Source organism: Pelodiscus sinensis, chromosome 19 (assembly GCF_049634645.1).
Source record: "Pelodiscus sinensis isolate JC-2024 chromosome 19, ASM4963464v1, whole genome shotgun sequence".
NCBI lineage: Eukaryota > Metazoa > Chordata > Testudines > Trionychidae > Pelodiscus > Pelodiscus sinensis.
Genome location: NC_134729.1, coordinates 2,196,335 through 2,221,533, shown reverse-complemented (window position 1 = coordinate 2,221,533; position 25,199 = coordinate 2,196,335). Strand labels below are relative to the sequence as shown.

At 51.4% G+C, this 25,199-nt stretch overlaps 1 protein-coding gene across 5 annotated transcripts in view; it reads right to left on the bottom strand.

Annotated features, from left to right (window-relative positions):
- Nucleotides 1-21,320, bottom strand: part of SLC11A2 (solute carrier family 11 member 2) — a 42,769-nt gene extending 21,449 nt beyond the window's left edge. Inside the window, exons 1-5 of one of the 5 annotated variants that reach the window (XM_075901700.1) lie at nucleotides 21,193-21,320; nucleotides 7,425-7,508; nucleotides 5,154-5,290; nucleotides 3,776-3,901; nucleotides 2,503-2,622 (exon numbers count right to left, since the gene is read on the bottom strand). In XM_075901700.1, the coding sequence (XP_075757815.1) occupies nucleotides 2,503-2,622; nucleotides 3,776-3,901; nucleotides 5,154-5,290; nucleotides 7,425-7,458 (417 nt within the window). In that variant the 5' untranslated portion in view covers nucleotides 7,459-7,508; nucleotides 21,193-21,320. Of the gene's footprint in view, nucleotides 1-2,502; nucleotides 2,623-3,775; nucleotides 3,902-5,153; nucleotides 5,291-6,052; nucleotides 6,243-7,424; nucleotides 7,509-13,491; nucleotides 13,668-15,924; nucleotides 16,080-20,203; nucleotides 20,396-21,192 lie in introns of those variants that run through there. The other 4 variants (XM_075901703.1, XM_075901702.1, XM_075901701.1 and 1 more) reach the window with 4 other exon arrangements.
- Between the last annotated feature and the right edge of the window lie 3,879 nt (nucleotides 21,321-25,199).

The window sequence follows — 25,199 nt, the reverse complement described above, 5'->3', positions numbered from 1 at the left end:
GCAACACGGCCTGCCCGCCGCGCCAGGAGCCGACCCGCCAGCACCAAGCCCAGCCTCACCCGCCTCCCAGAGGCAGCCCTGGGCTGCAGGAGAGCGAGAGGGACGTGCTGCTCCTACCTGCAGGCTCGCCTGGGAAACGTGCGCACAGTGGACAGCTGCCCACGCACCGCGCCAAGCTCGTGCCTGCTGCGGGGACCCCTTGGAATCCCCAGGCGCAGCCTGAAGGAGCACCGGGCAGGCAGCGAGCCAGGGCGCTGCAGCCTGGCGGCGCTGCCGGTTCCTCGCCTTGTCCAGGAGCCTGGCGCGGCAGCAACCCCCATGCTGCACTGCAGTGGGAAAGTTTCTGTGCGGAGGGGAGGAGGAGTTTAAAACTTGAAAAAAAATGCTCCTATGTATAATGTGCACCCCGGCTTTGAGCCTAAAAAATCGGGGGAAAAAGTGCGCATTATACTCGAGATTTTATGGTAGTTGTGCGACAGCTTTTTAAAATAAAAACTAGTTTTAAATCTCTCCAGTCATTTGAAGAGGGAACCTGATTCAGTGGTTCAAACAGGGAACCGGGAAGCCAGGATTCCTGGGTTCCATGCCTGACCCTGCCAATGTTGCAAGACAGGAGAATTATTCAACTCCAATTAGCCCCAGCCTTTCTCTTGTGTAAGAAGGGAATACCGGCGCCCTCGAGATGGCAGGCTGCATGTTTGGAAAGCACATCAACGCCCTTAAACGTACATGCCACATTGTCTCAGACAAGCCATGTCAAGGAAACGAGAGACAGACTCTGTTAGTGCTGAATTGGGGGTAGCACTTGTTTGCCCAGTCTCAGAACTCAGAGCCTTTCTTTCAACCAAGGGCCAACCCTGAAATCCTCAGCTATTCGGATATTGTGCAAGAGTGGACTTTGCAAATGTATTTTTAGCAATAAACCGCCATCAGTAGAGGTGGATTTACCACTGGCCGGTCAATAGTAACAGTCACATGAACCACAAGAGAAGTGCAGGTGGCCTGAAATAGTGAGTCACAAACTGACACACCCCCATGAGATCCTCAAATTGTGTTTTTGTGAAAACGAAGGCCACAAACTGGAGCAAGACCAATGTAAAGTCGGTGAGGGCATTTAAAGGGCTGTTGTGCCTTTAGAGCAGTGTTTCTCAACGGCTTTTTTAAATAAAATACCCCTTTAAAAAAAAAAGATTATAAGTACCCCCAGTACCTATAGTTTTCAGACACACAATTTTTTCCTACTATTGCAATACACTTGTTTAAACAACTTAATCATAGCTGGGCGAGCAATGAAATGTTTGGGTGTAAAAAGTACAAAAATAACAAAAAATCCGTTTCCTCCAAATTTCAGTTGTGCTGACGTACCCCCCAGACGTCTCTCGAGTCCCCCCAAGGGTATGTGTACCACTAGGTGAGAAACACTGCTTTAGAGCATGCACTGAAGCATCCTTAGGCTTCGTGTCTAATGTTTCCTTTCATCCCCAGTCACCGCCCAGAAACAATTCACCTTTCAGACCAGCCCCTAGGAAGCCAGGCGTGCTCCCTCCCCGCCCCCCACCAAAGCTTTGCTTTGCTGTGCAAAAGGAAGAGCATCTGATTGTCACACACCCCGGGAATGGCTTTTGAGATGGAGCGTCTCTCTACCGGCCCCTATTGCTTTGCAAGCGGAAAAGCAAGCGCTCGTTCCCGAAGAGACGTCCGTGGCTTTAAGAGCTGTCCCGTAGGAGGCTGCCTTGGTACGCACTAGTGCTAACTCTGGTAGAACGGCACTTGCTCAAGGGCTTGGAAAAACCACTCCCTGAGAGACATAACTTACGGGGACCTAAGCGCCGGGGTGGACAACGCTATGTTGGTGGGAGAAGCGACGGGAGAGCTGGAACGTAAGAGCAGCCAGAATGGATCAGACCAATGGTCCATCTAACCTAGTGTCCTCTCTTCTGACGGTGGCCAATGCCAGGTGCCCCAGAGGGAATGAACAGAACAGGGATTCACCAAGTGTCACCCATTCCCAGCTTCTGACAAACAGGCTCAGGACACCGTCCCTACGCCATTGATGGATCTGTCCTCCATGAATCAATCTAGCTCTTTTTTGAACCCTGTTAAATTTCTGGCCTTCACAACATCCTCCGGCAAGGAGTTCCACAGGGACAGCATCTGCAATACAGCTGTGCCACTGTAGTGACTGCTGTAGAGCAGCCCTCAGGCAAGGGAGGAAGCACCAGTTTGAATCAACGGCGGAGACGCCACGGCTACCATCCCCAAGCCTTGCAGAGTTCAGACACATTTTGAAGGCACGGGGGAGGAGGGGAGGGGGAAGCAACATGCCTGCTCGCCTCCCCCTCTTCCTGAAATTTCAACTCCTCTGCGTTCCTGGGTCCCAGTCATTCAGAAAGCTTTGTTCTCAGTGACGTGCCAAACCTCTCAGCCGAGCCGAGCAGCCCGGTGCGTGGGAACAGCATCCAGAGTCCCCGTTCCGAGTCCAAAGGCCTTCGGCTCACCCACCTTTTGATACTGCCGGTTGCAGACTTCTGCTAGGTGCAGCCCTGTGACCACCCCCAGCCTGGCTGCCAGACGCTGCAGGAGGAGACCGATGACCGTGGCCAGCAGCAGGACCCAGAGCAGCTGAAAGAGACGCAAGGATGCAAAGTAGCCCCGAGCGAGGAGGCGGACAAGTCAGGATCTGGGTCTCCTGAGATTACGGTGCCCTCTAAAGGCCCCCTTGCTAGCAGAAGCCGGGAACGTAGTCGATCCATTTGAAAGTGCCGGCCGGCTGGGATCCCACGCTTGGTTCTACAAGCCTGGCAGACACACGCACAAGGGGCTGCCGGCAAATAAACCTTGCAAGCCATTTTTTTTAGGAAAAAATTCCTAACTGTCAGGGTGGTCAAATATTGGAATAAATTGCCAAGGGAGGTGGTGGAATCTCCCTCTCTGGAGATATTTAAGAACAGGTTAGATAGACATCTGTCAGGGATGGTGTAGGTGGAGCTTGGTCCTGCCTTGAGGGCGGGGGGCTGGACTCGATGACCTCTTGAGGTCCCTTCCAGTCCTATTATTCTATGATTCTATGATTCTATGATTTTGTTGCCCTGTTTCACACACAGGCATCAACCTACTCCTCACCCGGGTCAAGGCACAAACCCCAGCTGGAGTTGATGCTCCTGCAGCATAAAGCGTAGACTACGGTAACTCCCAAGCAACACCGAGCAGCAGGGAGTTTGGCCAAACTTTTCAGTACCACAGTGCTGAGCAGGCCCACCGGCATTTAGCCTGGCACTGGGTCAGCGCCTTCATCTAGACCCGGGCTACTGAACATGCGGCCCACAGCCCATTTGTCTGCGGCCTGTGGTGTGGTTTGGGTTTACATGGGACTCAGCACATGGCCCACAGGTGGGAGCCAAAACAAAAGAGTCGTCAATATAATGGTCTTCTGTTGATATGGGTTTTAGTAGTTAAAATTCATGAGCAATGACAGGCCCGGAAAAGTGCTGTCATATGGGTGGAAATCAGGTAACTATTGCATTTTATTAATATCAGCAGAACTGACTTAAACGGGGCCTGTGTGTTGTGCGGTTTTCCTTAATCTTTGTATTCATGCCCGTCAGTGTGAAAAGCTATTTGCATGTGTATTTACATGTCTATGCAACCACACATAAGTTGCAGCCCGTGGCATGTGCTGTGAGTATCATTGTGGCCCCCGGGGCTTCCGAAATTGAGTAGTCCTGTGTAGATAGAAGCCGCGGTTGCTTCCCCACTTGGAAAACGTCCCACTGACCTTAAACCCGGCGACGGCGCCTGACTGTAAATCCGACTCGATGTTGCCTGGGTCCAGGTAGGCGATGCTCATGAGAAAGCCGGGCCCGGTGAAGGCCCAGAGTTTGCGGAAGCTAAACCACGGATGCTGCAAAACAGAAGAGACGATGGAGAGGTTAAGACTCCGCTCTGCACCGAAGCCGGGAGCAGATGCCAAACAGAGCACGGCCTCCAGGCCCCGGCCCTTTTTTAAGGCAAAAAAATTGGTAAGAGGGGCTTCCGAGCTTTTTCAGCTGCCAGCAAAATCCTAGCCAGCCCTGGCAAGCTCTCTCCGGTCCCTTATCGGTCTCTCTATTTTGAATTCCAACGTGCATCCCTTGATTTTGAGACCTTCAGGGTCGCTGCCACCTTAGCTGGGGGTAACAGCAAGCTGACTTGCAAGCAATCCCGACAAGCGCTGGTTTGCCTGCTCTAGACAGAGACAGCAACCGCATCCCGTGCAGGGCGCCTCGTGAAGGACCGTACTGCTCAGCCCAGCTTAGCTACCGTGACTTGCTGTTCTTGGTGCAAGCAAAGCCAATTCCCGCCTGGGATCATACACTACGTGTCTTGTGGAAACAGCGCGGCTGGGAAACTTGACAGAAGGCAGGAGCGGGGCTGCGCCCATCCTCATGTGAGGTGCCCATTCCCTCGAAACAGAGAGTCTGGAGAAGCCTGCCAACCCCGGCAGAGATGGCACAAGGAGCAGTTGCTGTTTCGGGTAAGCAGACCCCCCCCCCCCCAGCACGGCACCTTCGGGACCTGACTTGCCCGACCAGGCAGTATGCCAGACCAGGGGAGATCAAGCACTCGGGTCTCCGCTTTTCCTCCTGGCCGCCCCGCTACTACCTGGGGCTTTGCTCCCCCAGCCCGGCTCTGCTGCCACCCGGGGTGGGCAGGGGAGGGACTCCAAGCTCCACCCAGCAGTTCCGCTGCCGCCGGGGGTTCTCCCCAATAGCCCCACTGCCGCCCGGGACTCTGCGCTCCACCTGCCCTAATGTGGCAACGCTCCTGGCCACCTGGGGTCACCCTGACGATGCCGGACCAGGGGTGCTGCCGGACTAGGGAAGTCCGGATAACGGAGCGTCAGCCTGTAAATGCAGCAGCCGTCGGATGGGTATCTGGCATCCACAGCAGGTAGCGAACTCGCTTTGTGGCCGAGAGTCGCTCGGTTGGTTTTAGCTGGGTCACTGAACCCCACGGCAGACACTGCCCCTCCTTCTCAGAGTAGCTCTCCATGGAGAGACACGGGCAGCCAGCTCTCCTACCGAGCGCCTCCGTTTACGCCACAAAGCCATCAGGCTGCGACCGCTTTCCCCTCGCAGGCGGGCTGGCAAAGCCCAGGGCCCAGCCACACTGACCTTTTCATCGTCAGGAATAGGGACCTTCTCGTCGAAATAGGTGGCGAATGGCTCATCGCTGGACTCCGGCGGCTGCTGCGCGACCGCCGTGCTGTAGATCGTGCTGATGGCCTCGCTGTGGTCTTCGGGGATTTCCTCTGCATTGACGAAAGGACAGGAGTCAGCACAAGGGAGGCGTCGCTGGTCAGAAATGATGCACGTTCCATTTGAAACCTGCCGCCCGCTGCCTTCCTTTGCCAGGACTGGATGGTCGGGGGGGGGGGGGGAGGGAGGGAGACTGGGAACACACGGAGGAATGAAACGTAGGGATGGTAAATCCATAGAAAGCAGCGACTGCAAGGACCCAGGGCTCCCCACTCGACACGCGGCAGCTCTCGCTCTCGCGGGAGAGTGAGGCACGGTGGTGGAGGGTTAATTTATTTTGATTTAAAACAGGACGAGGCTGCTCAAGCTCCCAAGGCTCTGGGGGAAATGAAGTTCCGACTCCGCGGCTGCTGGGATTTCACGTGCGAACGCGACTCAGCCTCTCCCGCGCCTTCCTTCAAACCCACCTGAGCCCTCTCAGAACCCCTCCCTGTCTTTGGCGACACGTCTGGAAGTGCAGCGTGAACCCCTAGGTGCTGCTAGTGCTCTGAATTCAGCGTCCGGGAGGTACAAGGCACCGTTTGTTAGATTTTTGGACGTGAAGGCTCACTTCCCCGCACTCCAGATCCAACAGAGAACACGCAGCAGACACCCAATCCCGCTCAACTTCCCGGGCAGGATCTGACTTTAGGTTGTAAGTCAGGGACATAGGGTCAGAATTCTAACCAACAACTTTCACATCACGTCCTTTCACTCCACTCCGCACCTCCCCAGCCCCGGACAGAAGCCAAGTCCAGCCCCCAGGTTTTACTCACTCTGGTAACTGCCTCCGGGCATTACGCTTTAGGTACAAGAGATGAAATACAGCATCCAACCTAATCCTGCCTCCTTGGCCCAGGGCAAAAGTGACCATTTAGGACCAGAGAAGTAAAAGCGCAGCTTGGGCTCACTCATGGGCGCTCTCACCGAGTTTCCAGTTGCATCATCAAAGCAACCTGAAGCTGGCTATTCCTCCTCCTCTCCCCGCCTCCCAAGCACTTCACCTGCCTGTCAGCAGGGATGTTTATATATTTAAAGCCACAGCACCTGCCTGTGTTTCTTCGCTCAGTAGCTTTGGTTGCACAACACCTTGCTCAGCTAGTTACACAAAGCTAGGGAAGGGATAGGAACAATCAATCGATTGCGGAGTGGTGCTGGGAAGGGACAGCTTGAGAACTGGCTTCAGCTACGAGTATCACCCATTTGGAACAGCTCATCTCAAAGGTGCACAGCAGGGGTGGGGAACCTTTTTTGGGTCGGAGGCCGCTGACCCACAGAAAAATCAGTCGGGAGCTGGACACAAATGAGAAGCAAAAAACCAAACAAACCAACCCCTGCAGTGATGTGACCCGCCTCCCCGGCCTCAAAACCCTCCCCACATTCGCCTTGCACCCCGGAGCCTAGGGGGCCCCCACCTAGCAGATTTTATGTGCTCCAGCCCTGTGGTGGAGCAGCAGCGGGGAGGCTGGAGCGCCACCGCGGGCTCCCCCACGCTGTGGGGGCTTGAGGTTCCCCACCCCTGTGTGCGTCCTACCAGAACAGGTCAGCCAGAAGGTCTTAGTTCTACCAGAGAGCGACCCAACAGACAGAGGCACCCAAATTTCACAGGGAAATGCCCCCCTAAATTCCTTAGTTCAGCTTATTGGGAACACTGCTTCCCATCTATAACCTTACCAGTTCACATGAGAGGGATGGAAATTGCATCGAATCAGGAAAAACACTTTGCCTAGAATGACTTATGGTTGTTTTTTATGAGAGTTTTTGCATCTTCCTGCATGGGTTCCCAAACTGGGGGGCATAAAGAAATTCCAGGGGAGGCGTGAAGTGACCCAGTCCCTCCCCTTGTCAATGCCCCCATAAGTTTTGCTGCTATTTTTGTTTTTCGGCTGCGGTCGGTTCCTTTTTTTTTTTTTTTTTTTCCTCTTCTCCGCTCAACAAGTTTTCCTGCTATTGGGAGGGGCGGGGGAGAGAGGTGAGGGTTTCTCAAAAATCAAAAAGGAGGTGTAATGCCGAAAAGTTTGGGAACCACTGCAAAGGAGTCTGGTATCAGCCACGCCCGAGACAAGGTATTGAGCTAGATGGACAACTGGTCTGATCCTGTAAAACGATTGCTAAGTTCCTAACGTGCACACACGTGTGGAGTGTTACCATATAATATTTTCCGCTCCTTGCCAGGTGCCATGGTGGAGGACCTCTGACTGGAGGGGGAATCCTGAGACTGGGTCACGTTAACTGCAAAAGAGAATGGAAAAGAGCATTGTTAGGGGAAGAATGCGACACACGGACGCTGCATGAATCAGGGAGAAGAAGAAAGAGCAGCTGCAATGTGGACTCTAGAACTAGCAACTTCTAGCAGATTAAATCGCAATCGCAGCACACTCAGAATGTATACAGCTCTTCCCCGGCTTTAAAAGGGTTTCGCTAATTATTAGAAATAGAGGTTTGCATATGGATCTGAGTCGGAAAAAGCCTGCTTGACGTAAACGTGCCCCTTGGGAACGTAAAATAAGAATCGGGGGGAGGGAGGGAAGCAGGCTACCTAAATTCATTCACGCGAAAATAAGTCCTTACAGTTTCTAGTGCCAGGATTAGTGTTAATTATGACAGACACTTCAACCCCATCGCTGGGGCCTGTTTTAAATGAACAGTATGTGTTCTATTCTGGGGGAGGACAGGGGGTGGGAGGATGGGAAATACTACAGCTCCCACAAAAACTAATCAGTGGGTGCTGATGAAGGCGACTCAACCACGTTACTCCCTCACAGAGGCGCCCCATCCCAGACAGGGTGACCAAGACTAGTTCAAACCAGATTGTCTAGAGACCAGCAGATTAAAAAAAAGCAACTATAGGTAAACAGCCTGAGTTTAAACTGACTGAAGGCCTTCTTCTTGATCCAGCCATCAAACAAACTGGACCTTCTGTCCAATTTACTCCTTCCTAGGAAGGTCTGGAAGGCCATTGCTCGACACGGGCCCCATACGACTGATGGGTGATCTCCGATAAGCTTAATCGCATGCTTGCAGAGGGTTTTGTTTGGTTTGTTTCTCCATAATGCTGGTACCTTACGAAGAAATGTGCTTGCTTACAAAGAGCTGTGTGGTAACTCCTAATTGCTGGTCATTACATTGGTCACAGCCTTCAAAAGAAAGTAAACGTCAGACACTGGCCTGTTTAGGTCGTCTGGCTTCCTGGGAAAGCAACTGCACAGGCTGGAGAAACCGTGGTCAGGAAGGAGAGAAACACGGAGAGAGGGCAGTGCAGGAACCAGAAGCCCGGGAGGGGGAAAGAGGCACATAGAATCATAGAATCATAGGACTGGAAGGGACCATGAGAATTCATCAAGTCCAGCCCCCCGCCCTCAAGGCAGGACCAAGCTCCATCTACACCATCCCTGACAGATGTCTATCTAACCTGTTCTTAAATATCTCCAGAGAGGGAGATTCCACCACCTCCCTTGGCAATTTATTCCAATATTTGACCACCCTGACAGTTAGGAATTTTTTCCTAATGTCCAATCTAAACCTCCCCTGCTGCACTTTAAGCCCATTACTCCTTGTCCTGTCCTCAGTAACCAAGAGGAACAAATTTTCTCCTTCCTCCTTGTGACACCCTTTTAGATATTTGAAAACCGCTATCATGTCCCCCCTTAATCTTCTTTTTTCCAAACTAAACAAGCCCAGTTTGTGAAGCCTGGCTTCATAGGTCATGTTCTCTAAACCTTTCATCATTCTTGTCGCTCTTCTCTGTACCCTTTCCAATTTCTCCACATCTTTCTTGAAATGTGGTGCCCAGAACTGGACACAGTACTCCAGCTGAGGCCTAACTAGTGCAGAGTAGAGCGGCAGAATGACTTCACGAGTTTTGCTTACAACACACCTGTTGATACAACCTAGAATCATATTTGCTTTTTTTGCAACAGCATCACACTGCTGACTCATATTCAACTTGTGGTCCACTATGACCCCTAGATCCCTTTCCGCCATGCTCCTTCCCAGAAGGGAAACAGCAGATTTGCCCTAAATTGTGACACAAACAGTGAAACCACAGCAAGGAGTTAGGAAAGAGGGGAAATTCTCTTGTGTGTAGAACCAGCACCCATGAATTGAGCTATGGCATACTGAGATTAAGATCATCCTTAGCGCCCAACCATCAGAATGCTCTTCTACCAGACCCCCTCCTTTTGAGGAAGGGGGCAGCGTTTCAGATGAAAGCTGGCAGCCTCCAAATGCCAACTTACAAAAATCCGCAAACACGGATAACACCTAAGCACGGTATGTAAAACACGTACCTGTCCTCGGTTGGATATTAACGTGGTATTTTTGCTCACAATGTTATCTTCCTCAAGTCCATCTTAACAGGGGCATACAAGGAAAAACTTAATTGGCTGTGAACAGTAAGTGAATTTGTGCCCACGTTGAGGTGTTCAAAGCCTAATTACAGTTCACACATTCCATTCTGAACAAATCAGCACAAGAAAACCCACAAGAGACTTTCGGCCTCTTTCAGAGAACACAAGAGACTTCCTGCCTCCTTCAGAGCAATTTACTCAATTGAAATGGCACAGCCCCTGTTCTTTAGAGGGGGCAACTCTACTATTTATCTGCTCAAATATGCTGAAGATTTTAAATGGTTTATTCTAGAACAACAAATGAACGCAGAGTTCTATGTGCTCTATGCACCTCATGGCTCAATGAAATTTGCTACTAAGGATGTTAAAAAGGGTTTATTCCGGTAAACGTGTAACCACTTTTAAGCCAGCTCCTCGGGGAATGAGGTGTAACAGTTAATCCAAACTAAGGATTTAGTTCAGATTAACTTTAAACTGCCGTGTGTAGCCGTGGGCAGTTCGTTTGAACTAAGGGGGATTTAAAAATGGCAGCCGGACAGGAACATGCAAATAAAGCCTAGGATATTTTAATCCTGGGCTTCATTTGCAACTCCGGTTGCCTGATTTGCCTATCTCGCTCGAATTAATAACCTAGTGTAGACATACCCCATTGATTTATCAAGTAGTCGACAGAAATTCCACTGAGTACTCAATTAGCTCACTAACTGCAATTCAACACCCCTATGCAGGACTAGAGAGGTTCAACCTGTATCTCACACACACAACCCTTACAGATCTGAACGCTGCCACAACACAGCATTCTGCTGCAGAGGCTACACTTCTGACCAAGTGTGGTAATTAAAACAGGTGGAAAAGACCACCACTGATCCAATGCCATGGGAAGTACCACCGTCTGCAGCAGCTGCAGCAGCAGCAGATTATGTCAAGCAACAGCAAGATTTAATTCCAAAGAGATTCTTTTAGATCAAGAAGACAGTAGTTCAGGCTTAGACTTAGTTTGCATAAGCCTCCTAGACGGGTTCCCATCTTCAAGGTTAGATCAAACTTTGACCCATCTTAGTTATGGAAGCATGTGACTTATGTTGACTGCTCTTTCAGAACAAGAGCGGCCAATGATTTTTATACTAGGCCTCAAATGTTCCTCGGCTGGTAAAAGCTCAGGATGTTAGATAGCGAGTCATTTAATCAATCGTGTAACCACATCAAATCTTAGCCATAAAAAAAAACAACCCAAACCTTCACTGACGTGGCCCCTGACTGAGGAGAAAGGGACTCCGCACATTCCACTCCCACACCGGATCCTGGGGGGGACCCAGGCTAGTAGATTGTGTGCTCCAGCCCTGTGATTTGGGGGTCTAATCCACGCAAGACAGAGGCCGCATCCAGCCCCTGGGCCTTTGGTTTCCCGCCTCTGTTCTACCGGGTAATAGAGACAGCTTTCAGGTCAGTTTACAGTGGATGTGGTCACTATAAAGTCTAAGGCTCCAAAAGCACCTAAGTGACCAAGAAGTCATTTTTAATGAGAAACTTAAGAGCCTAAGTCTTGCTGACTTTTAATGAGACTTGGGAACTTTTGAAAACTTTATCCATAGATCCACGGAACCCTATTTACAGGGCACAAGCCTTACACGTCCTCCCTTTGGACGTTAAAAGTTTTATAGATTTATTTTTTAGAAGCTGTTCTGCTAAAAGCTCAATTCTAAAACCAAGAAAGAACAGATTCATCAACACATTGCATTTCCCCCCAAGCAAGTTCCCAGAAGGAAGCAAGTGGCTTATTTCTGCAGCAAGTTCTATTAACACCAGCCTCAGAGAGGTTAATGAAGGCAAAAGAGAAGACGATAATCACATGGCAAGCATTCGTTACAGAAAGAGACTGACCTAAATATCTCCTTGCAAAACACATTTCTCTTTGGGCGAGAGATAAACCGGTTTCCTACTATCGCTGCTGACAAGCTACAAGCCCTAGTCCACTTTAAACTCTCCTGACACATCCATTCACCATGCCCATCCGGGCAGCAAACTCTTAGTACACAAGCCTGAAAGCATTGTTCACTGACCTGTTCCATTATTACAGCATACTACTCAAACCTGACGCTGGACCGTTTCCATTCCTCTGTACTAATGTGTGGCACACGCAAGGGAAAGCGTGGAGGAAACACCGTCATATTTCAGGCCACTGCTTCCCACGGCTCCTCATGGCTGCAAACGGCAAAATGGAGTCAACAGGAGCCACGAGGCAGCCAGTTAACACGCTTCTCAAAGTGGTTTCGTGGACCACTTTGAGAGACACTGATCTAGACAGTGCTGGGTCCTGCCGTGAGGGCAAGGGACAGGACTTGGTGACCTCTCGAGGTCCGTTCCAGTTCTAGGATTCTATAAGACCCTCTAGATAAACGTGGTCCCTGCAGAAAGCCACGGGTTTGCTCTCTTAGGTCAGAGGAGTCACTGAAATCACGTGTGGGTTTTATTGTGTGCAGCATTGCCAATAATGCAACACACAGCCACATGCTGATCCCATAAAACTCCCTGGAACTAAAATCAAAAGGTCAGTCAGGCCTGCGAGTGCCAATAAACACAGAAGCAAGGGCAAACAGACACGGTCGAAAGAGCTCTCAAGGAAGGATTCAGAGAGACCCTGCACCTACCCTCATGGCCCTGGAAGGAGGAATACATTTTTGAGGCTGATTACTAGACAACGCAGCTCTGTCAGGCATTTCTGATGAAGATGTTTCCTCCCAATTATCTTGTTCTAGAACATAGGTTCCCAAACTGGGGGGCGTGAAGAATTCCCAGGGGGTGCGCGAGGCAACCCCCCCCATCAAGTTATGCTGCTCCCGGTCAGTTCCTTTTTTTTGCGGGGGGGGGAGGGTCCTCAACAAGTTTTGCTGTTTGGGGGGGGTGAGGGTTTTTCAAAAATCAAAAAGGGGGCGTGATGCCGAAAAGTTTGGGAACCGCTGTTCTAGAACATGAAGGGCAGCAGCTGGCCTGCACGCCTCCTTGAACTTTAAAAATGCCAACAGGTAACTTCGGAAGATTGTTAACAGCCACACCCTCGAGTCGCCAAGGCAAATACAGAGCCTCTTTTGTTCAGAGTCGACATTCAATGTCTCTGCAGCCAACAGTCCATTCTCCTGGACAAACCCGGACCCAGGCACACACTTCAGCCCAGCCAGCCCTCCTAGGTTCTTGCAACTCTGCTTCCCAGCAGGGAAGCCTGAACAGCTGATGTCTGCTGGCCAGTCATTGTAAGATAGGGGACTTTTTCAGACAAGGAGAAACCTAGCCAGGTCACAAATGGAGAGCAGGTTACAGAGACTCTTGCTGGTGCTGCGCTTTGATCTGCCCTGGCTCCTGGCCTCATGAATTTCCCACACTGGAGCAGTTGCTGGTTTTTAAGCAAGCTTCAGGCAGATTTGTAGATCCCTCCCCAAAACTCTGACCAGGACCACATGGTTCATTTAGGCATTTATACTGTGCTCCCCCACAATGGTATCCCAGCCCCTTTCAACGTCATCTCACACCGACATGCTGCTCTTCTTTATGGTCCATTATTTGGACTGTGGTAGCAGCTACAAGCCACAGTAACAGACCAGCACCTTCCTGTACTAGGCCCTGTTCAAACACAGGCACACGAGATGGTCCCTGCCCCTCCTCCAAAGTTTAGCCTAATCCCTTTGGTATTTCCAGTTCGCCATTCTCCCTCTATTAACAACGCTACCCCCACCCAATGTGACCACAGCTTCACAAACTCCCACCTTTCTCTGCCCGTTTTCACCTGGAGAGAGCTCTGCCTAACCCGGAAAGCTTGTCTCTAGTCTCTCGCCAACAGCAGCTGGCCCAATAATAGATATTACTTCACCCACCTCGTCCGGCTAGTAGCTTGGAACCAATACCGCTACATCACTAGACGTTTTCACTAGTCAGTTCTTCTCAACCACCAAGTGATGCAGTCCACATCCGGACCACAGAAATGTCTCTTTCCTCCCCGCGGAGGCTGAAAGGTTTTGCCCTTCCAAAGCAGTTTCTTTATAGCATTCCTCTTGTTATCTGGGCAGTTTCAACACACAAAGACATTCTGATGACCAGAGATAAGGGGGAGGAGAGGGGAGGAGATGAGTCAGCAAGGCGGGGAGGCAGCTGACTATGGGTAAAATCAGCTTCTCTGTGAACAAATGGTTTCAAACGCCCTTGAGGGGGTTTACATTTGCCCCATCTCCAGGTTGCCTCACTTCTTAAAACATTGCCAATACCGTCGACTCTTTCCAGTTCTGAGCAAAACCCATGATCGCCAGGCTCTGAGCTCTTCTGTTAACGTCACAGCTGTAAATTACCAATGGGCCCCATGCAATGGAGCAACCCAGCCCCTAGACCAGGATGATGGTAGTGCAGTTCCAGATTTTGCTAGTCTTTGTGCTAACTAGGGATGTTAAAGTGCGTTTAAGTAATCATGGAACCACTGGCATTTCTCCGCGGTTACACACAGGGCGGCAGTCTGCGCCCCAGATCCGGCGTGCTCAGGGTGCCGGATTTTAAGCTGGTTTCCCACACATACCGGCTCCCGCCTGCTGCCCCGTGCCGCTGCACAGGGGAGCAGGCAGCTCCCTGGGAGCTGGTACACATGGGTAGTTGGCTTTTAAATTGGCTCCCCACACATAGCAGCCCCCGCCTGCCTCCCTCTGCAGTGCTGCCTCTGCAGGATGGTGGGAAGCTCCCCGGGAACCAGTGTGTAACTGTGAATGTTACCCAAAGAGCCCAGGTTAACCGTGTATGTGGTTACATTTCCACGTCCCTCGTTCTAACCAGAATTTTTTTTTTTTTTTTTACCGAAGACGCAAGACTATTTAAAAAAAATAATGGGAGGAAAATGGCTGTGATAAAAGAGTCCCAAAAGTGAGAAAAAAACTCTATGGCTACATCTACACTGGCATGATTTTCCGCAAATGCTTTTTGCGGAAAAGCGTCCGTGCCAATCTAGACGCAGTTTTGCGCAAGAAAGCCCCGATAGCCATTTTCACGATCGGGGCTTTTTTGCGCAAAACAATACCGTGTTGTCTACACTGGCCCTCTTGCACAAAAGCATTTGCCCAAGAGGGCTTTTTCCCAAACGGGAGCAGCATAGTATTTCCGCAAGAACACTGACAATCTTACATGTGATCGTCAGTGTTCTTGCGGAAATTCAAGCGGCCAGTGTAGACAGCTGGCAAGTTTTTCCGGAAAAGCGGCTCATTTTCTGGAAAAACTGGCCAGTCTAGACACAGCCTGTGTGAAATCAGAATACACCGTTAGCTACGTCTACACTGCAGGCTTTTTGCGCAAGAACAGCTGTTCTTGTGCAAAAACTTGTGGAGCGTCTACACTGCATGTGTGTTCTTGCTCAAGTAAATTTAAAGTGTCAGAAAAGAGAACTTCTCGCGCAAGAGTTATTCTTTTCCCCACAAGGAATAAGCCCTCCTGCGCAAGAAGGCCGTGTGGACGGGCAACAGGGATTTCTTGCACAAGAAACCCCTATGGCTAAAATGGCCATCAGAGCGTTCTTGCACAAGAGAGAGTGTCCACACTGCCATGGATGCTCTTGCGTAAAAGCACATGCCAGTGTAGATGTGCTCTTGTGCAAGAATTCTTGCACAGAAACTCTTGCGCAAAACAGTTATTGTGCAAAAAGCCTGCAGTGTAGACGGAGCCTGTAGGTTTCAGCCCTCAGAAGGAGAGCAGAGCCTGCAGCTGCCCAGACCAGACCTGTTTGTGAAGTTCCTCACACAATGGGATCCCTGCTCACAACAAATACAATATAAATAATAATATTAAGATGTTTCAATTCAAAGCAGCAGCTGTAGAAGTGCAGGGCTTTTTTTTAAACAAAAACGCCTGCCTAAAATAAAAACAGAGGCGGAGGCAAGTTTTGGAAACTTTCCTCTGGAGTGTTCTCTTCTTCACAACTACCGAAATGGGACGCCATTGCCCCGGGCAGAACAGGGCCTAATGGGGTTGTGGCCATGAAGCGGTACCGCAACGGAAAGGGTGAATGGTTAGGCCAATATGTTCTACAAGCAATTAAGATATGACGAGACCTCCCCGACAGTTCATCTTCCAGCTGTTGCCAGTCATCTCTTTAAGCCCTAGGAAAATGCAACCCACTTTCCATTATTATTTCGCTGTAGATACTGCCAAACCCTCAGAGGAGAAAGCCTCTCTTCATCCATGCCCAGCAAGGCAAAGAGGGGAATGGCTATCCACCCCTTCCACAGACACGCCCCCCGCCTTGCCCCGGGATACACAGATCCAGAATCATTCCAAACCTTTTCTGCACGCAGGTCTCTAACGTGACTCAACATAACAGCGACGAATCATTTTCCTTTCAGTTATGTTCAAAGTCCTTCCTACTGCAAATGCCTTCGCTGATCTAAGGGCACGTCTTCATAGGCCGTGCTGGAGATCGACGTGCTGTTGTTCGATTTATCAGGTCTAGGATAGACCCGTAAATCGAACGCTGAGGGCGGCTGCCTGTACTCATTGCAGTCGGCCCTTTCCGTAGCTGGAGTCGGCTTCCCTTTTCGACATATGCTACACAGCTGGAGTGGCGTACCTTCAGCCGGCCTGCCATGGTGTAGACCTGGCCTAAGCTATGAAACCTGCTTTTCCACGTGGGTTTCACTATTCCTTACTAAGGGAAGCACAAAGTCCTGACCAGCGTTTTCAGACTGGAGACTGCTGCTCAGTGATCTGGACTCGCTCGCCTTTCTCAACAGAGGTGCTCCCACAGGACTTTGGGGGAGTTTAAACCCCTCTAAGATTAGTTTTCCTTCACCAAGCATCTAGATCATCAGTTCTTAAACTGTGGGGCAGGACCCCAAAGTGCATTGTGACCCCATGCGTCGCTGGGGTCCAGGGCTGAAACCCAATCCCCACTGCCCGGGGCCAAAGCCGGGCGGCAGGGGTCAGGTTACAGGCCCTCTGCTGCTGGCTCCCTGCACAGAGCAGGAGGAATCAAACAGGGTCAGGCTTCAGTCCCCACTCCAGGGGTTGTGGGGTCATTTTTGACGACTAACGGGGATCTTGGTGCAATGAAGTTAGAGAATCTCGGAAAAATCATGGAGGGGATCCTCAAGGAATCCATTTTGAAGCACCTAGAAGAGGGGAAAGCGATCAGGAACAGTCAGCATGGATTCATGAAGGGCAAGCGATGCCTGACCAATCGGATTAGCTTCTATGAGGAGGTAACAGGCTCTGTGAACATGGGGAAGTCATATACCTTGTTTTTGATACGGTCTCCCACAATATTCTTGCCAGCAAGTTAAAGAAGTACGGATTGGAGAAATGGACGGTAAGGTGGATAGAAAGCTGGCTAGATTGTCGGGCCCAACGGGTACTGATCAACGGCTCAGTGTCAGGTTGGCGCTCGGTTTCTAGCGGAGTGCCCCAAGGATCGGTTCTAGGGCCGGTTTTATTCAACATCTTTATCAATGACCTGGATGAGGGGATGGATTACACCCTCAGCAAGTCTGCAGGTGACACTAAGCTGGGGGAGAGGTAAGGACAGGGTCCAGAGCGACCTAGGCAAATTAGAGGATTGGATGAGAGGAAAGTGATGAGTGAGGGGGGATTTGAGAGCAGCCTTCAACTTCCTGAAGGGGGTTCCAAAGAGGATGGAGAGAGGCTGTTCACAGTGGTGACAGATGGCAGAACAAGGAGCAATGGGCTCAAGTCGCAGAGGGGGAGGTCCAGGTTGGATATTGAAAATCTATTTCCCTAGGCGGGTGGTGAAGCACTGGGCTGGGTTCCCTAGGGAGGTGGTGGAATCTCCATCCCTAGGGGTTTTTAAGTCTCGGCTTGACAAAGCCCTGGCTGAGTTGATTGAGTTGGGTTGGTCCTGCCTTGGGGAGGGGGCTGGACTCAATGACTCCTGAGGTCTCTTCCCGCCCTAGGATTCTATGAACCCCCCATCTAGCTCTTAGAGTCCTGTGTTGGTTTCACCATGGGAATTCTACCCCCAAATGTTCAGTTATACCTGACCCTTCACTACAGAGGCATTTGCTCTTGCAGGTTAGGTACAGGAGCCCCTGGCAGCTCTTACCACATTTAAAAAGCAGAGGCGCAGTGTCCAGGACCTGACGCGAGCCAAGACTGCTCGGTCCTGGTTCACACCAGGTTCCCCGCTGTGCTTCTGCCTCCCCTGCCCCCCAGGGAGCCAGTGCTGGGGGGAAAACGGGGTTTAAGCTGGCTCTCCCCAGCACCGGCTCCTGCTTCCCCTCTTGCTGCTTCCGAGGGGGGAGGGAGTAGTCCCTTCCTGGAAGCCCCCTCCTACACACTGAACCCATTTTGGCCTTATCCCAGAGCCTGGTGCTCCCCAAAATCTACTGTCCCAGGACCCCGAGGATCTGGGGTGCTAGGGGAATATAAACAGTGTTATTCTGCTTCTCAATCTGGGACCAGGTCAGCGAGGTGGCTGGTTTTGGGTTTTTTTGCTTCTCACTTTTGTGCAGCCCCCGACTGATTTTTCTGAGAGTCAGTAGCCTCCGATCCGAAAAAGGTTCCCCACCCCTGGACTACAGCGACCCACCCTGGTCTGTACCTGGCACTCTGTTGTATTGTGTTCACCAGAAAGTACTGCAACGGAAACATGTGCTTCACGGGCTCTCTCAGCTTTCCCAGAACACTAAAATAACGTTGCGTCCCACTTTGCACTGTGCATAGCGAGCCCTGGAGTTTGGACCCGAAGACACATGATGTGGCTTTGTGACGATAACACTAAGCCAAATAATAATCCATGTTTCATAGTGAAGATAGGGAGACACACATGATGTCGCCACATTTCAAACAAAGTGTGGCGGGGGGAGTCCGTTATTTTTTGTCAAGGTCCACATTTTTTGGTCAAGGCATAGTCAAGGCCCATCAGCTAACAATAAGCAAACAAAAGGGTTTTGCAATCCGTTCCAAAGCAGCTGTTGGTCCAGTTTTGGCCCATTGTCTGCCCCAGAGGTTACACGATCTCGGTGCCCCTAAACAGTGAGCCCAGTTGTAATTCAAAGGTATTTATGCAGCATCAACCCTTGTTATCTAGGCGTATTTTGCCCTGCAAGCCAAGCACAACTCTTTAGGCGCCTTCCCTGGATCATTTTTCTTGCCACATGACACCAGTTGCAGAACAGACAAATATTTTCTATTAGCCTTGGAAGGTGTTTCCTAGTAGCAGAAGCCTGTTCACTGAGCAGAGGCATCAAATGGAACCTCGACAAGAGCAAACGGTGCTCTACTCCTATCACAGCACTTAAAAAAAACCCAGGGGACGTATGATTGGGAGAACATAAGAACGCAGGTTTCAGGGCATCCCTCAAGCAGGGTTCGATTTGCTGGGCTCTAGGGCAGAAAGCTAACCCTCCCCCCGGGTTTGAAGCAGACATAAGAACGGCCGTACTGGGTCAGACCAAAGGTCCTTCTAGCCCAGTATCCTGTCTGCCGACAGTGGCCCCAGAGGGGGGTGGACCGAAGACAATGACCAAGCAATTTGTCTCCTGCCATCCCTCTCCAGCCTCTGACAACAGAGGCCAGGGACACCATTTCTATCCCCTGGCTAATAGCCTGTTATGGACCTAACCTCCAGGAAATTATCTAGCTTCTCTTTAAACTCTGTTATAGTCCTAGCCTTCACAGCCTCCTCTGGCAAGGAGTTCCACAGGTTGACTATGTGCTGTGTGAAGAACTTTCTTTTATTAGTTTTAAACCTGCTACCCATTAATTTCATTTGATGTCCTCTAGTTCTTCTATTTAGGGAACTAATAAATAACTTTTTTTTATTCACACTCTCCACACCACTCATGATTTTATAGACCTCTATCATATCCCCCCTCAGTCTCCTCTTTTCTAAACTGAAAAGTCTCAGTCGCTTTAGCCTCTCCTCATATGGGACCCGTTCCAAACCCCTAATCATTTTGGTTGCTGTTTTCTGAACCCTTTCTAAGGCCAAAATATCTTTTTTGAGGTGAGGAGACCACACCTGTACTTCCTTTCCACCACTAGACTAGTATGGGTTGTCAGAGCAGGAGAAACTGGGAGTCTGGATTCCTGGGTTTTGTCATTGCCTGTGAATCTTAGAATCTAGGGCTGGAAGAGACCTCAGGAGTCATCAAGTCCAGCCTCCTGCCCCAAACAGGATCAACCCCAACTAAATCATCCCAGCCAGGGCTTTGTCAAGCTGGGACTTAAAAACCTCTAGGGATGGAGATTCCACCCCCTCCCTAGGGAACCTAGCCCAGCGCTTCCCCATCTTAGGGAAAGAGTTTTTCCTAATCCCTGCAAACCACCTCTCTTCATTCTTCAGTTTCCCCATCTGTAAAAAGAAGTTAGCATTTGGGAAGTAAAATCCCATGTCATTGGTTAACTGGTTAAATGTGCCCCCACCCTCTGTTGCAGGTGGGCTGGAGCAGCTCAGAGCCCCTGCCGGTGACTCCCACATGGACAGGGGCTGCTCTGGGTGTCTGGAGCAACCTCTGCTGGCGACGCGGGGCAAAAACAGTCACCTGCCCAAGGCTCCAGCCCCCACCAGTTAACCTTACATATCCCTGTTTAACATAAACTTACATTACTAACAGGTCTTGGCTGAGTCCATTTAGATTGTAAACTCACTGAAGCAAGCGATCTGCTCTCTGAGCTGGCCTTTAAAGCACCAAGCAGCCTTGCGGCACTAAAAACAGGCTGCAAAATCCTGCTGAGAGCTGAAGCCGGTAACACTAATGGCCACACAGCTACAGGACACCACAAGGTCACAGCCCACATGGGAGAATGCCAGGCCATCCACACATGGTCACTGCGCCCCGCCATGCAAGGACAGTGCCTGGCGTGCTGAGTGCCGCTCGCCGCCAAGGGGCACTGTGCAAGGAAGAGAGCGACCGTGAGATGAACATCAAGGATCCGGCTGTACACACTTGAGTCACAAGTCAGCGTCATTCCCTCCACTCTGTCACCTCTTCCCTACGTCGGCCCGATGGCCCGGAAGCATCCGTGAACCAAACCCCCGCGACCCACCCACCCCATCTCCAGCAGCCCCAGGGAGTCGCCGCTGCCCCTTCTCGGAGGCATGCACCTGCCACCAGCCTGCTGCCCCTTTCCCGTCCCAGGGATCTGCACCAGCCCCCCTACCGCTGCGCTCCCACCCCCACCAAACGCCAGCTCCCCCGACCGCCCCTCCAAGGGTAGGCGCCTTCACAGGGCCCTGCAGGGCCAGAATCCCCCGAGAATCCTCTGGTCCCTGGGTACCAGCTCCCCCTGCCCCCCCCCCCCCCGTGCCAGCTCCTCCCCCACCACTGCCCTCCACGTGCCAGCCCCTCCCTTCTGCCAGCCCCTCCCCCACCACTGCTCCCCTCTGCCAGCCCCTCCCCCACCACTGCCCTCCACGTGCCAGCCCCTCCCTTCTGCCAGCCCCTCCCCCACCACTGCTCCCCTCTGCCAGCCCCTCCCCCACCACTGCTCCCCTCTGCCAGCCCCCCCACCTCTGCCCTCCACGTGCCAGCCCCTCCCCTCTGCCAGCCCCTCCCCCACCTCTGTCCCCCACACGCCAGCCCGGCGCTCACCGCCCCGCTCCGGATCCGCCGCCGCCCGGCCCCGCGGGCCTCCCCTGGGGCCTCCCGCGCTCCATGTCTCTCGGCCCCGGCCCCGTTCCCGGCCCCGCCCCCTCACCGCCGGGCCCCGCCCCCGCTCACCCCTGGCCCCGCCCTCTTTGGCCGCGCAGCGGCCGACCCCCCCCCCCTCCCTGCGTGCTGACGTTGCCGCGCAGGGGTTACGCCGACACCGATGCCTCGTTGACGCGCAGGGGCAGCCCAGCCCACTCATGCTGCGGCTGCGCAGTGGTGCCGCGTCTCCCGGTGCGGCTCCGCCGTGGGGACACAGGGCCCCCTGGTGCAGCTCCACCGTGGGGACACTGAGTCTCCAGGTGCAGCTCCAGCTTGGGAACACAGGGCCCCCTGGTGCAGCTCCGCCGTGGGGACACGGGGCCCCCTGGTGCAGCTCCACCATGGCCTGCTGGCAGAATTCTGCACTGGAGACACACGGTCCGTAGTTGGGACCAGGACCTGCCAGTGCAGCTCCGAAGTGGGACCAAAGGCTCCACCCTGGGGATGCGCAGAGGCCCTCTGGTGCAGCGCCATACTGGGGAAACTGAGGCAGGGAGCACTGACTCTTGTCCAGAAACATGCAGAAGGGCAGTGTCGGAGCGAAAACTAGAACCCAGACCACCTGAGGCTCAGCCCAACAACACTGCTTGGCCCTAGTGAGCAACAGACCGGTGCAACAGGGAGCTCTCCAAGGGGAGATGGCTGTAACCCAGGGGTGGGCAAATACTGGTCTGTAGACTGGATGTGGGTCCCCAAGGTTAGTCCCTGGTGAGCCCCCTTTGCTCTATTCACCGGGGCCTCTGCAGCTATTGCAGCTTCCATTGGCCGTGGATCATCATACCCAGCTAATGGGAGCTGCAGGAAGCAGTCCCCCGATCCGCCCCGTTCCCATTGCTGGCGGTAATCCGTGGCCAACGGGCGCGCTGCAGAAACGCAATTAAATATAGTAGTGGCCCACCAGAGGCTAACCCTGGCAAACGGCTGCCGTTTTATTGCCCATTCTACTGTAACCCCTTTTTGGCCCCATTGCAATCACAAAGACAGATCTCCGCTCTGGGAAGTTCAAGGCCTAATCAGACCACATGGAGGCAGCATAGTCCCTAAAAGCTCTTTCCCCTTTCAGAGAAATGTTACCCAAGCCTCCTTTGGAGCAGAAAGATAACAGAGCAGCATTTACCCGCAAGGAACAGGAGGATGGGCATTGGGGTATCTGCTGCCTGTCTTTGGGGAGCTCCAGGTGAAGTGCTTTAGCCCTGACTTGCAAAGGGCACTGAGCGCTTACTGCTGCTGCTGACTTCAATAATGGACAGGGTGGGTGAGTGAGGTGATGGCTTTTATGGGCCCTGCTTCTGGGGAGAGAGATAAGCTATTGAGCTACACAGAACTCTCCTTCAGCTCTGGGAAATATACTCTGTGGCTACATCTAGACTGGCATGATTTTCCGGAAATGCTTTTAACGGAAAAGCTTTCCGTTAAAAGCATTTTCAGAAAAGAGCGTCTAGATTGGCAGGACGCTTTTCCGCAAAAGCACTTTTTGTGGAAAAGTGTCCATGGCCAATCCAGACGCGCTTTTCCGCAAAAAAGCCCCAATCGCCATTTTCGTGATCGGGGCTTTTTTGCGCAAAACAAATCTGAGCTGTCTACACTGGCCCTTTCGCGCAAAAGTTTTGCGCAAAAGGGACTTTTGCCCGAATGGGAGCAGCATAGTATTTCCGCAAAAAGCACTGATTTCTTACAGTAGGAAGTCAGTGCTTTTGCGGAAATTCAAGCGGCCAGTGTAGACAGCTGGCAAGTTTTTCCGGAAAAGCGGCTGATTTTCCGGAAAAACTGGCCAGTCTAGACACGGCCTGTGTGTCACTGCTAAGAGCAAGAGCGATTGTTTAGCATGAATACTTAGCACATATTCTAAGGCAGATGTTCTCAGCCTTTTTCTTTCAGTGCCACCCTCCCCACTTCCCCCGCTTGCTATAAAAACTCCATGGCCCACCTGTGCCACAACTGGCTTTCTGCATATAGAAGCCAGGGCCAGCATTAGGAAGTTGTAAGCCAGGCAATTGCCTGGTGCCCCAGCTCAGAGGAGAAGCTACATTGCTCAGATTTTGTCTTCAATTCGGTAAATTCATCCAAGAGTTTGGTGATGGCAGAGGGTACATTTAAAATGCAGAGCTGCAGAAGCAGTAGCATACACCCTCCCCCCCTTATCGACTAATTGAGTAGTCGCTGGAAATTCCATCAACTACTCGATTAGCTAATTAACCATTACTTAACATCCCTCATTTTAGTTTGCCGGACGTCCACTTATCATGGCTGTGGCCCAGTTTCCCGCGGTCCCATGAAGTTTGTTTGCAGCCCCCAGCTCAGTGTTCTGGGCTGTTATTTAGCTTTAATTTACTCCTAAATGTCTTCTAGGAGCCTAATAAGCAGCGGAAGTGTTGGGAATGCTGCCAGATAATACTGAACTCCTGTGGTCCAGCAAATGTTCTGGTTCAGCACTGGTCAGGTCCCCAGGGTACCAGACTAGAGAGGTTCAACTTGGGTCTGGTAAGCTGGAAGGCTTTTCACTTTTAAGTTAACAGATCCAATCTGGGGGAAGAGTCCCAGTCTGCCAGCAGCAACAGCCCACGGTGGGAGTCTTAAGGAATGGTCAGAATAAGAACAAGAAGAGGGGCCAGTTGAGCACTAAGACCCAGGAAAGGCATTGCCTTCCTTTGCCTCATATCCGCAGCCACGGACCGACCCTCTCAATTAAGGAAACCTCTCATTAGAAATAGATATCCTAGCTCTACCCCGCTCTCAGAACACTTACCCGGCTCACAGATTGGAGAACTGTGGTCCATAATATATTTCTTAGTCATAATGCAGAAGTGGTGTTTGCCTCTTACCCTGCAGCTCCTTGGACACAGTAGCGGAGTTCACTCTGTTTCTGTCCTTATACAACCCTCTGATAAGATAAGGGTACTTCAGGAATTGGCTGGCACTGGGCAAAGCTGGTTGAAAGAGCTAAGAAACCCCCTGGAATGCTGTTTTCCAAACCAATTAACCCTGGTGTGCTCTTATCGCTGTGAAAATAACTGACTGGGCTGTTATTAATGGATAATTAATTGAATCTCAGAAACCTTGGCCCTTTCTAAGCCAGCGCATTCAGTTGTAAGGTAAAAACACGATGGACTCATAAAAAAGGGACAGAGAATATCTGATCGCCTCTATATAAGTCCCTGGTGCACCACATCTTGAATACGGCACACAGATGTGGTCACCACATCTCCAAAAAGATCTCGTGGCATTGGAAAAGGTTCAGAAAAGGGCAACACAGATGTCGAGGGCTTTGGAACGGCTGCCCTATGAAGAGAGATTAAAAAGACGGGGACTTTTCAGCTTAGGAAAGAGGCAACGAAGGGGGGGAGAGGATCGAGGTCTATAAAACCATGACAGGTGTGGAGAAAGCGAGTGAGGAAAAGTGACTGACTTGTTTCCATCATATGATGAGTCTCGCATGCTTTTACCTTAGGAATGAAGGTGCTTGCTTGGAAACGGCTGTGTGATGACACTCAGAAAGCCAAGCATTGGGGCAGTCTCTAGTTAGACCGGCTTGCAAGAGATATCACAATGTAGGGCAGGGAACATGCAGCCTTAATCCCCCGGGTCAGAAAGCAGCAGGACAAGGGTTCCTGACCCAGACACAGATGATGGGTGGAGACCTGACCAGGAGATCCTGAAGTAGACGATGAAAGGGGTGTGTGTGTGCGTGCAGATGCAGTTACTCTGAACCTGTCACAGCTGGCTCGGATACTGATTCCCTTCTGTGACCATGGACACGCTATTTCACCTCTCTGCCTTGTAAAACGGGGAGAACAGCGGCTAACTTCGTCAGAAGTCTGTGAATTGCTTAGGGAATGTAAATCCCACCAAAAAAATTTTTTTTAAAAAGCCGCTGAAGTGCTAATTGTTTGTAAGAAGAATACCCCAGA